This window comes from Heloderma suspectum, chromosome 2, assembly GCF_057233095.1.
Source record: "Heloderma suspectum isolate Gila_16-S chromosome 2, 16-S_ref, whole genome shotgun sequence".
Taxonomy (NCBI): Eukaryota; Metazoa; Chordata; class Lepidosauria; order Squamata; family Helodermatidae; genus Heloderma; species Heloderma suspectum.
Window position 1 is genome coordinate 63,127,392 of NC_139459.1, and position 12,451 is coordinate 63,139,842.

The window sequence follows — 12,451 nt, forward strand, 5'->3', positions numbered from 1 at the left end:
GCACAGTTGATCCAGCTTAAATTTGGACGTAACCCCCTATCTCTAACCCCCTATCTCCCTCCTCCCAGCTCTTCCTTCTGCCATCCCCCCTGCAACAGCCTTAACCATGGTTAAAAGGTATAGATGCATTGAACTTAACCATGGTTAATCCTACTCAGTTTTCCTCTTAAGCTGGGCTTTCAAGCCATCTGCAAACCATGGTGTGGAATTGAATGGGAATCCTGGTTAGTGTTAACCGTGGTTAAGGTTGGTGCAGGCAGAACTGAGTTCTGACAGAACTCAGACAGAACTCAAGATTGTTGTTGGAACGGCAGGGGAATTTCACACATAAGAAGGGAGTGTGCAGTCTTAACCATGGTTAGATATTGGAAACGGTGAGTTGGATCCAGATCCAGCTGGTGGAAGTGGACTTCTGTCAGGGTTGGATCAGAGCCCAGAGGGCCCCAAAACAGTTCTGATTCTGAGGAAGAGAGAGAGACGGTGGGAGAGGAAGCTGCGCTCTGTCCAGAGGCGCAGCCGGCGGGAGAGCCCCTCCCTGCTCACATTCCTGAGAGTGCCAGTGACCCTGGCAGGGAGAGGGAGGGACAACAGCAGTTTCTGGACACTAGGTGCCGGCGCCGGGACAAGAGGGAGATGGTGGGTGCTGAGAGGAGGCGCTCAGCCCGCTTGGCATGATGGCAACTGCTGCATCCCAGTGCCCCACGGGAAAGGGGTGGATTCTCTCCTCCTAGCCCATAAGCTCAGAGGTTTCCTGCCTCTTCCCTCTAAATGGAGACCAAGCTGTCGAGAGTGCCCTTGCTGCCTTCTGAGATCCTCAGGTAGCCAGAATCAACACGCAGACAATAGGGCTCTTTTCCAAGGCTTTATATCCATTCAGCCTAATGACGCTTACAGATGCTAATTGCCTGAGCCTAAGGGGAAGAGCTGCCTACAAGGAGGGTTCTAGCCTTAGTGAATCAATTGGTCTCCATTTGGAGGGAAGAGGCAGGAAACCTCTGAATTTATAGGCTAGAAGGAGAGAGTCCACCCCTTTCCCGTGGGGCACTGGAGTGCAGCTGTTGCCATCGCGCCAAGCGGGCTGAGCGCCTCTTCTCGGCGCCCACCATCTCCTGCTTGTCCCGGTGCTGGCGCCTAGCCTCCAGAAACTGCTGTTGTCCCTCCCTCTCCCTGCCAGGGTCACTGGCACTCTCAGGAATGTGAGCAGGGAGGGGCTGTCCCGCCAGCTGCGCCTCTGGACAGCGCGTGGGTTCCTCTCCCACTGTCTCTATCTCTTCCTCAGAATCAGAACTGTTTTGGGGCCCTCTGGGCTCCGATCCAACCCTGACAACGTCCCCACCCACTCCTTCCCATAGCAGTCTCTTCAGCCCCCTGAAAATGCTACAGAGAGAGTCAAGAGACCCTCCTGAGTAGGGTGAGCTGTGCTGTGCGTGTGTGTGGAAGAGGCGATCCCCCAAATAGCGCAGTAAAACCATAGGTGTGTGTGGGGGATTGCCCAAAATCTGCTGGAAGGACCTTCTGCGAGTGGAGTCCTTCCTCACATGGAAGGCAGATCCAACTTCTTATTTTTGCAGTGGGATCAAGAACTGGCCCAACGGTTTTACAGGAAAAGGAAAATGCTGATAAGCTAGGTATCCCTAATATTTTCCCCTGTTATCTTGCATCTCTTTTATATGTCATTGTCACTGAGCTGAACACTTAGCTTGTGAAGTGTAGATTATGGAACATTCTCTTCTTTCTCAGCAAGAATATTTGCCCTGTCCTGCATTATAGACTTCTTGGTCTCCAAATGAAAGGATAGAGCACTGGTTCCCTACCTTTAATGGGACTGACATATGGCATTGGCTTTATTACTAGTTGAGCTTTTATTGCTGTGTTCCATGAAGGAACTCTAGACTTCATTAACAAACCTGCAAATCCTTAGTTCTAAGTGCACTTCCTTATCAGGCTGCACAGGCCTACATTATGGCATGTTAAGCATTCAGAACATTTTACTGATAACAAGCATTGTTAAACAAAACATTAGATGGTAAAATAAGAGCAAATACATTTATCCTTGGCTACCCAATCACAGCAGAAAGAAAGATTCCCTCTCTGCTGTGTTTTCCGAGATATATGCAGTAGCATCACCATTAAGAGCTATTCCCCCCGCCCTGCCATAACTGTTCGACTACAGAGTTTATGTTCTTCTTCCCTAGTATCTTAACAGTACCATCCTATGTACGTATGTCTATTCAGAAGTAAGTCTCGTTGATTTCAATGGTGCTTACTCCCAGGTAAATGGTATATTTATTTAAAATATTTCTTGGCTGGTTTTCAGGGCAAAAGCCCTCCCAAGGCGGTGTACAATAATGAAACACAAAACATAACAAAAAACACAATAGGATTGCAGCCCAAGTGGATTAGTGGCTTGTAGTGGATTGTATAGGATTGCAGTCCAAGTTGTCTCCAGCAGCAGCCATTCCAGTGCACTGTATCTGAGGGAGAGATGAGTCAGGGAAGTCCACTCCATTGGCTTAGCTGTGACCAAATGCCATTTGGGCCCTCCCAGAACTGTCTTCCTCAGCGTGCATTCTACCTGGTGATTAGAACAAGTACTGTATGTAAAATTATATAAGAACCGGTACCTGAATTTGCTTATTTTCCTCTTCCTTCCCCATCTCTTTTCCCTTTTGTATTAGATTATATGCCAGTGCCACAAATTCTATATATTTTTCCACAAGTTTTAGGAAGAAGGGCAGGGAAAAAATGCTTCAGTTACATAACATCTTGGAACCATAGAAGAGAGATGGGGGGGCCTTTGGTTCCTCATCACTGATTCAGTGGATTCTGTTTTCTCAACATGCTTATTCAGAAGATTGATTCTGGGATTTTCCACACAGAGGCTTTTTACCCTGCAATTTTACCAGGGCTTCTGCTTTGGATTCTTTGCAGGCTTAAGCTCGGCCCTTTACATGTGCTTTCCTTTTCCTCCACCTTTCCCCCCCTTTATCTGCGAATTCTATATGTTTCATTATACAGCCACTAGTTGGTGCTGTAGTACACAGATGATATATTGGATTAACGTTCCTTATCGGGTTATTTCTGATCTTTTAAAAAGTGGGCTAAAGGTCAAAAAGCGTGGGAGATGTCCTGGAGGTTGATGATGTCATGTAAAGGACTCGCAAACTTCCATTAGTGACCAGTCACAAGTGTGCAATAAAAGCCTTGCATAGAAATTCTCTCGTTAACTGAGTATAATTTGGGGACTGAAGGACATTTCTGGAACAATACTGATTTCCCAAGACCTGTCTTTTTCTATGTTTCACATGGAACTTCCTTATATGCTAAAGAAAAGGGGCAGCCTATTCATGGAGACTGGCATATATATACACTGGGTACAGTGGGGGCTCTGCATTGAGACAAAAGTACTTTAATTTAAAGCAGACTTTCCCAAAGTGTTGCCGTCCAGATGGTTTGGACTACAACTTCTATCATCCCTTCCCATTTGCCATGCTGACTAGAGTTGATGGGATTTGCATTCCCAAACCATCTGGAAGGCACCACATTGGGAAAGGCTGACTGAATGTAAACACAAGCCTTTTAAAAGGGTTGCATAAGCTGTTTTGACCCATGGGCACATTTGGGAATTTGAGAAACTGCTGCGGGCAAAACCACAAAATGCCTAATTAGTGGATTACCGCTTTGGCAACTATCTGTCATATCTATGGATCTTAGGCTGCATCTTATTCAGAAAAAAGACTTGTTTTGTGTCTATTGGACACCACAACGTCTCTTTAATAAGGGATTGTCTAGTTCAACTTATTGCTGGTGGTGCAATACAGGTAATGCTTCTTTTAAACATATGTATTGGTAATATCTAATAGTTGCTTCTTTGGGGGGGGGGAAGGTTATTACACAGATCAATTTTGTAGTGGAACAGTCTTTAATATTTGCTGATGTCCATGCTCTTTTAAATTATTTACCTGCTTCATGGAAATTAACAAATGGTCAGCATAAATGGATTCTCCAAGCCGTTGTGATAGCTAAAAGACTGATATTGCAACATTGGAGGGATAAACACTCACCTCCTATAATGCAATGGATTGAGGACCTTACAATTCTTTCAATATTTGAATGGCTAGCATATAGATGCCACCTTCAAATGGATACTTATTTGGATAATTGCTTTTATTGAAGCCTATGTATAATTGCTAGAAAGCTGTATGCATTTCATACAAATCCATGTACGTGTATTAAAAAAGGGAAATAAATAAATAAATAAATAAATACCCCCCCCCCCCCCGGTGCCTGGGAGCACCACATTGGAGACGCCTTCGTGGGCGTTATTGGCGGTGCCTGTGAGTGCCACATTGGAGACCCCTGGTTTAAGGCACAGTTTGTTTAACCCAGTGATGATGAGCTTCAGGCCCATAGGCCAAATCTGGCCCTCTGTGTTCCCTAGAGGGCCACGCCCCCTTCCCGTATCCCTTTTCCTCCAACTGCCAGTCATTTGGTGGTTTCCTGGTTTTTGCACATTTCCTCCCCACATCCTTAAAGCTTTAAATGCCTCTGCTAAGGCTTAGATACTGATAGTAGAGCTTTAAGCTACAATATGCTGGTTTGGGGGGTATTTTTGGCCCTGGCCATTTTGCCTTTGGCCCTGCCAGCCACTGGAATGTGGCCCCCGAGAGCTTCTCTGAAATTGAATTCTGCCCTCATGCTGAAAGAGGTTCAACACCCAGGTTTAAGGCATTGTACCAGCAAACATGTGCTTAGGATGCTACACACAACTACCATCACAAATAGTGTAACGTCACTTCCCCTTGCATGCTAATATACCAAGCTGATTCAGGATGTTACCTTGTCACAACATGAGTTGTTATTATTGTACTGCAAACAGCCGCCACTGTCAGATGCTGTAAAAAAATATATCTGTATATCACAATAGTTTTCCCTCTCCCTTTAGCCAGTCCTACCAAGTCTTTGTTCAGTGATTAAACCATCATGCCTAATGTTTGCCAACTAATTTATTTCATGTGATGCCTCTATGTTGTGTTTCTATACAAATGTTAAGACCACACATTCTGGGCGCTGCTAACACATTATGTTGTATTATGTATTATGCTACGATCAAACAAATGTAAATTTTAACATCACATCACATCACATACATGTGGCTGTTGTCATTACAACATGCCCTCAAAAATACTTTATTGGACAAAATTGTTTTGCTCAAATAAAGAAAAAGTTTTGTTATAATTTATTATTTTTAAAGTTTGTCATAATTTATTATTTTAAATTGTGTCTGATAAAAGCTTTAATATGTTATAAATACCTGTAAAGAAAATATAATGTTCATTTTCTTTGAGATAAAACATTTTTATCTGTCATTTTACATTTTCACAAAACACATACAGGCACCAAGAAAAGACTAACAAAAATAATTTAACATCTGTACACTCTAGGTTGGAAACATTCAAGGAACATAATTTGTATCAGCTTAATTTAAATATAGGTTAATTTAAATATAGATTTCACAATTTTTTAAAAGGTTATAATCTTAAATTTTAAAAAAGCAAAACCCACAGTATTTTAGAAGGGTTATCCTGAATACAACAATCATGTACTGGTAATTGCTACTGCTATTATTTAAGGTGTGCAATTATAATTTCTACATAAACAATGAAGAATTACTTTTACTGCTATTCCTTAAAGAAAGCAGCTGGTAAGAATCATGATCTGAGCAAGATATTCATGTGGGCTTAATGCACTGTATTATGTACAATGGGGCTCCCAGGTTCTATGAACTTCATAGAGGGAGTGAGTTATCATTTGTTTTCCATTGCCCACTGTTAACCAATAGTTAATTCAGCCAGCTGTTTCTATTTATATATCACAAAACTTTGTTTCCCTAAATGCTATTTGAACTAGAGAACATTGCAGTAAAACCCTAATCAGACCTACCACCACTTTGTGGTGTGAAGATGATGTCATAGGTTGAAAGGAAAGGAAGTGAAAGGAAAATAGCTCCTCTCCTGCTGGGATTGTCATCCGAATAGGAGAAGAATTTCTGCCTGCAATGCTTCCTTTGTACTGAGACAAGCATTACAAGCCTGCTTGGATTCATATTCTGAGCTGTGATTGGATAATGCTTGGATCCAACATTAAAAACTAGTTAAGCAGAAAAAGTGGAAAGAGTATTATTCTAAGTATGTTTTCAAGGAAGTAAATATAAATGAAATGGATTGGTCCTAAGGGTCATGATCCCAAGCACCGAAACTGGGTGTTCACTGGTGTTTTTCCATTTTCCCATACAGGGAGGAAGTGCCTGGATGGGTTCCCCCTGAGAAAGATGAAGGCAGGACTTAAGAGCCCCCTTTTCATCCCATGCGGTGAGCCATTGTTGGGAGAGGGATGTGAAACATTTCTCTCCTCCAAAAGGCAAGTGAACATGCCTCAGCACCACAACCGGTGTAATTAGGACCAAAGAGGAAAAACACTCTTCACACTTGCTACAGTCAAAACTGCATTTGTGCATACTTTAAAAACCAATTGATTTTTTTAACCACACTTAGTGCATGCATAACGGTTGGTGGGACCACAGTTTGATTTGAAATGAAGTTTGTATTGATTAGGCAGAGAGAGAGAGAGACAGACAGACAGACAGACAGAGGGAGAGACATAAGAGTTTATCTTCACTATTTATTCTACTAGCTATGGTGTGTTGGATTTACATTAGCATAATCTAAATGCATTCATTTGCTCCGGTGTTGCTTCATTTTTCACTGTTGATTCAACAGTACCTTCTCATTTGGGATTCACATATTCAACACAGCAAATTCTAGCCTTAATCATGTACACACAGGAAAAGGTACTACTCCATTTGACACACTGCAGTCTACACTTTCTATTGAACCTTACCTGATGATTTGACAAATCCCCTGATCGTCACCGTACCCTTGGCATTCAATGTTGTGGGAGTGAAGCTTTCTGCCACAGCTCTCTCCCTACATTTTGCTTTCTCTCCCATCCTCTTGCTCTCCTCTTCACTGACCTGGTGACCCTTATTTTGCCTCACTATCTGTTGTCATCACATCCTCTCTTGCCTCTTTCATCCTTTGTCAGGTTCAGACTCAAATGAGTGCATTCCCTACAGGTGCAGCCACATCTAATAAAGTAGCCAAGCCACTCTAAGTACCTTTCTCCAAAAGGGACAGTCCGCATGCAATTTTCATTTGTTTCTAAAAGCTCTCATCCCTCACTGACTTTTTTTTCTCCCTTTAACAGCCATCAGCTTCTCAGCTAGATGTTGACCAATGTGTCATTTAGAGTAAGCCCCACTGAAATCAATGGGACTTACTTCTGAGTAGACATGCATAGGATTGCACTGTACAGATCTTATCAAAATCAGGGAGGAGACAGTTGCCAGCTTTCTTCTGTTTGAAATACGTACACTGATCGGTGTTTCTAACTTTGGTCTCTCTTGATCTCAAGAGAAACATATCTGAACTCAACGATTGGGTATTCCTGATCAGAACTAGGTCTTCAAAGAACTATCCTTAAACATCCCTTTGGTGTTTTGTCTAAAGAATGGATGCTCCGTCTAGTTTTCAAAACTGGGGGAAATGCTCTATGCTTCTTTAGGTGTAGCTTAGACGCTGTGAGATGTATACTGTTGCTTGAGGGGGAAAAACAGACAAGAAGTCTATAGGAGTCTCCCCAAAGCATGAACTTTTGGGACAGGGCCTGACATAAATCAGGCGAATATATCTGTAGTTTGTGGAGAAGAGGAAGAGGAAAATATTGCTGCAATGAATCTCTTTAATATCATTCCTATTCTCAGGGGATTATTGAATGTTTGAATAAAGTGACCATTACCTCATGTCTAGCAAACTGCCTTTTAAGTATAAAGCAATAAAAGATGTGTTCATGCAAATTTATCAGAATAAGTGGGAGCCAAGTCTGAAATGAGGAGTATGATGGAGATAGGGTGCAGGAATATTTCCAACCTAGTGCTTTTCTCTATATCTTTTAATCTTCATTCAGAATATCAACCAAGGCTTGCAATAGTCTGTCATCTCTATGTTTGTATGGTTTAGCACTGTAAAAAAGGTCAACATAGTCACTATACAGAGACTCCTCTGAGTCTCTCAGCTGGGAGGCTCGGTTTAGTTTCTCAAGAGCTTGATAGAAATTTTCATATGGAATATTTGGGTTCTCATTTAGCATCTTCTTTGGAACTGGATTCCCAGCCTTCTGACCATGAAATGCATTTTGTAGTAGACGGAGCATTGCATCTGAGGGGGCTGTCTTCTGTATTTTCTCAGTGCTGCTGGTACTTTCTGTCACCTTTTTTTTTTCACTCAAGTTCTCCTGTGAGGTGTGGTCCTGAAATATATATGAGGGTGCCAAACATCAGGAGCCACTGATAGTTATATATATATATATAAACATCTTAAAAGAGCACCTCCTCTAGTATCAACAAACCTGTGTGTAAAGATCTGTCAGGGAGGCCCTGCTTGTCCTATCAGTGGACATGGCCTGTGGTGCAGTGACTTGAGATAGGGCCTTCTCGGTGGTGGCGCCCCAATTATGGCATTCTATCCCCAGGGAAATGAAGATGGCCTGTATGTTGTTGACTTTCGGACAACTAAAAACATATTTGTTCACCAAGCTTTTTGAGATCTAACTTGGCCTGGGACCTTACTGCTTTAATATTGTGTTATGTATTTAGTTTACTTTTATGGTTGATGTTTTAAATTATGTATAATTCATGTATTTTTATTGTGCTGTGTACCACCCCGGGTTCCCTTGGGAGGAAGGGCTGAATAAAATAAAATAATAAAATGTTTCATACAAATCCAGAATGGGCTGGAAATCCTGAGTGTCAAAACCTGCAGGGCCACTTGGAGGGTGGCTGCCTGGGGTGGCAAATTCTGGGTGTGCCAAATGACCCCCTGATGGTGGCGGTGGCAGCCGTGTGGTGGTGGCAGTGGCAGTGGTGGTGCTCCAGCTCCTCCTTTTAGCCTGTGCCTGGAGGGCTACAACCACATGTCCCTCTGCTACCATCACTGTCGGGAGGGCTGTGCGTTCGCCTGATGCCTAACTCTGAGGCATCGGACTGCCCAGGTGCCACCAAGATGCAAATGCTGCAACAGAAGAGCACCCAGAACAGCTTCCCAGAGCACTACCTGCTTGATGCCTAGCTCTGAGAACCCTTCAGAGCTAGACATCAGGCAGGTGCGCTCTCTGGGAAGCCCTGCTGGTTGCTTTCCTGCTGTGACAAATTCCATCCATTCATTAGGAACAGACCTAATTAGGAATAATTATTCCAATTAATTAGGAATGGACCCAAGAATGGAATAAATCCAGAAAAGACAAGTGTATTTTATAGGAAAACACTTTCCCTCCTCTTATTTGCTCCACATGCTACAAAGAAAATACAGATCGGCATGAAAGTGATTGATACCTCCGCAAAGTCTGGCATCTTTTCCACACCTCTCCTGTCATTTTGGACAGCATTATACGATGTATAGACACGAGGTTTCTTCATAAGTTCGGGCCGGGTTGAAGTGCCATGCAAAATCAGTTTCCAGTTCACAATTCTTCCTTCATTTTGTATTCTTCTAGACTGAGGGACACAATAGAAGAATTGGTCTTCCACATTATATAAGTATGAGGCAGATGATGGAAAACAGATGATGGCAATAAATCCAAGAGCAAGACAAAATGTTTACACAATTTGAAAATATTTATCTCATCGCTTGTTTTAGGGTTATTTGAGGGCTGCCTAACCCTTAAACAACCCTTGTCGCCTGGGTTCACACGACACGACAAACCACGGCAAGCCAGTGCCCGGAGGTTCCATGAAAAAATGATACCTGCACCTGTCCGGAACAACATGACAACCCCAAATTAAGCCCTGGTGGCCAGTCATGATGTGAGAACAGGCTCAGAGAATCCGGATACCCTGCTGAAGATACGAGCTACTGGGTGGGGGTGAAGGGGAGATCCCTCAAATAGTGTGAAAATATACCTGATGATCTTCATATCCCTGCACTCACTGTCCCAGATCTGTCAAAATACATGCATGTTCTCTAAAGAAATTACGCAAATAATTACTTCTATTGCAGTGTGCAGGGATTAATCATGGATCTTTTATATATATATTTTAATTTCTTCTGCCTCAGTACAGTTCCTGGAAGCACCACCCCAATAATTTTCATCCAAACTAATAGTTATATTCAGTGCCTGTCTATTCAGAAGTAAGTCCCATTAAGGTCAATACAGCTTACTCCCAGGTAAGTGGGTATAGCATTGCAGTTATAGGATTAAGTTATAGTTGTTTGCAGATCTACCCAGTAGCACTCTTAAATTGTTTTAGCTTGTTGTGCAGCTCACTGTTTTAAGTTGTACAATTCTGACATCTTGGTGTGTGGGGAGACAAATGCAGAAGTTTTGAAAACCATATTTTAAAAATACCACTCATTAATTTTTACACCTAAAGTAAGTAGCCCACAGAAGTGCCAATTGAAGAAACAGCTGTTCTAAGGATCTAACAACAAATTGTACTCCTGAATATTAGCAGTGATTCTCACTGACGATCCCACTGGTAGCTGTGATTAAAGTTAAGGCTCATTAGTGCAATAAGTGCTTTCTAGAAAAACAAGATGCCATGAATCGAGAACGGCTGCATTCTAGATATACCCGTTTGTGTTAAAGTTCATATCCCTTTACATGTGGATGGAGAGCATCTAAACAGTGTTCTTGCAGGATTTTTACAACGTTACCACTTTGGGGCAACTCTTCCATTTGAGGATCTGAGTGCTCACATGTCACAGGAAGTGGGCAATATCCAATGGTGGCGCAGCACCAGCGCTAATGACGTTGTGCTAGCATGAACCAACAGTAGTGCAATGTCATTAGCATCTGCTAGTGCAAAGCAGGAAAGCGGCGAGTCTTTGTTCTTCCCAGGGGAGGCTGGTGGCTCCGATGTCAGTGGAGCTGAGGATCCGCTCTGGGTTTTAGCGCTGCCCATTTTCCCCTTCTCCATGCAGAGGGGGGCATGGAGCTCTGTGCCCCTCTCTCTCCAAAGAGAAAGGCTCAGCCAGAACTTGCAGGGCTCTTCCTTTGCACAGTGCTAGCCATCCCGAATGGGTTGGCGAGTGGCACATGAAGGGAAGAGAGTCAGCTGGCTTCGCTTCTGCTGCTCATTCCGTGTACAGAGAACAAGAAGAACCGGGAGCGAAGCACAGCCAGACGGTGCTTGCAGGAGCTCCTGCAAGTGCCAGCGAAGTGCACGGCGCTTAATATGCCATAACCCGCCGGGAATCACAGACTGGAGATAACAAGGAGTTTCCTCTCCTCTCCAAGTCGCTGGTAGTCTCCAGGCCAAGGGCCAAGGTTTAGGGGGGAGAGGGGCAGGGGGGAGAGGGGCCAGTGGAAGGAGCCCAAGCCTTCGCAGGACGGATGGGGAACCTCTGTGGGCTGGTTAGGCCCATGGGCTGGAGGTTCTCCATCCCTGCTATACAAGCTCAAGCACAGCTGCACACACACACAAACCACTAGCTGACTTTTACTATCACGTGGCTGCCATTCATGCAGTCGCTGGGGTAGCTTTTGGAGCAATCAACTCCAGGCACTTTTATCAAATGAAAGCTAAATACGTTTGTAAAGAAAAGAACAAAGTTTAACACCATAGGAAAACCTAAGGTGCAACCCATCATTTCTCAGTTCTGTGACAGACTCCACTCCAAAATGATATATAATAAATAACATGAGATTTGCAATTTGCACGTGCCCCACATTGCAAAAATAGTGGCGAACCAGGTATGAGCTGTCCAGGTATGAGCTGCAGTTCAAGAAAGCCTTTAAAAAATCATGTATTCCCCCTAGGAGAGGACAGTCCCCTATTTGAAGGCATCTTCTATTTGAAGAGATGTCCAAAATTAAGAACCATAAGACCTGATCCCCATCAACAGTGAGCACCTGGATAGCAGGATGCAGACACACAGGTCACCTGTTCACAGTCTCACACCCTATGATGAGATGTCCTGTCTATTTAAATTATAATAACTATTTCTAAATTTGCATCTATACATATAAACTAGCAAATGTCATGCAACCACTGTCCTCTTTTGGGGTGATACCTGTGTTGCCAACCTAACACAGACCAGCCAATGGCTCCATTACACAGCCAAAGTTCACCCTGTTTTTATAGTGGCATCAATCCAGACGCCATGCTGAGCGCATGAGTTTCAGAGCACAGGTCTGGGCCCAGCTTCTTTGCAGAGCTGGAACTATAAGAGCCCCTGATTCAAAATATTATCTGTCCCAAGGTGAAGGGCTACCAAGCATGTTCTGCATTTCATTCCTGTCTTGAAACTCATTCTCTTAGGCCTTGTTTCATCTATTGCTAGGGAGGTATGAATTTTGTTAAATCTGTTCCAACTGTGTTTCACAGATCATCAGG

At 43.3% G+C, this 12,451-nt stretch overlaps 1 protein-coding gene across 2 annotated transcripts in view; it reads right to left on the reverse strand.

Annotated features, from left to right (window-relative positions):
• Positions 1–1,840: 1,840 nt before the first annotated feature.
• The window catches only part of PCSK1 (proprotein convertase subtilisin/kexin type 1), a 60,442-nt gene continuing 49,831 nt past the window's right edge, over positions 1,841–12,451 (reverse strand). Inside the window, exons 13-14 of one of the 2 annotated variants that reach the window (XM_084833701.1) lie at positions 9,449–9,610; positions 1,841–2,575 (exon numbers count right to left, since the gene is read on the reverse strand). In XM_084833701.1, the coding sequence (XP_084689827.1) occupies positions 2,291–2,575; positions 9,449–9,610 (447 nt within the window). In that variant the 3' untranslated portion in view covers positions 1,841–2,290. Of the gene's footprint in view, positions 2,576–4,986; positions 8,368–9,448; positions 9,611–12,451 lie in introns of those variants that run through there. The other variant, XM_084833700.1, reaches the window with a different exon arrangement.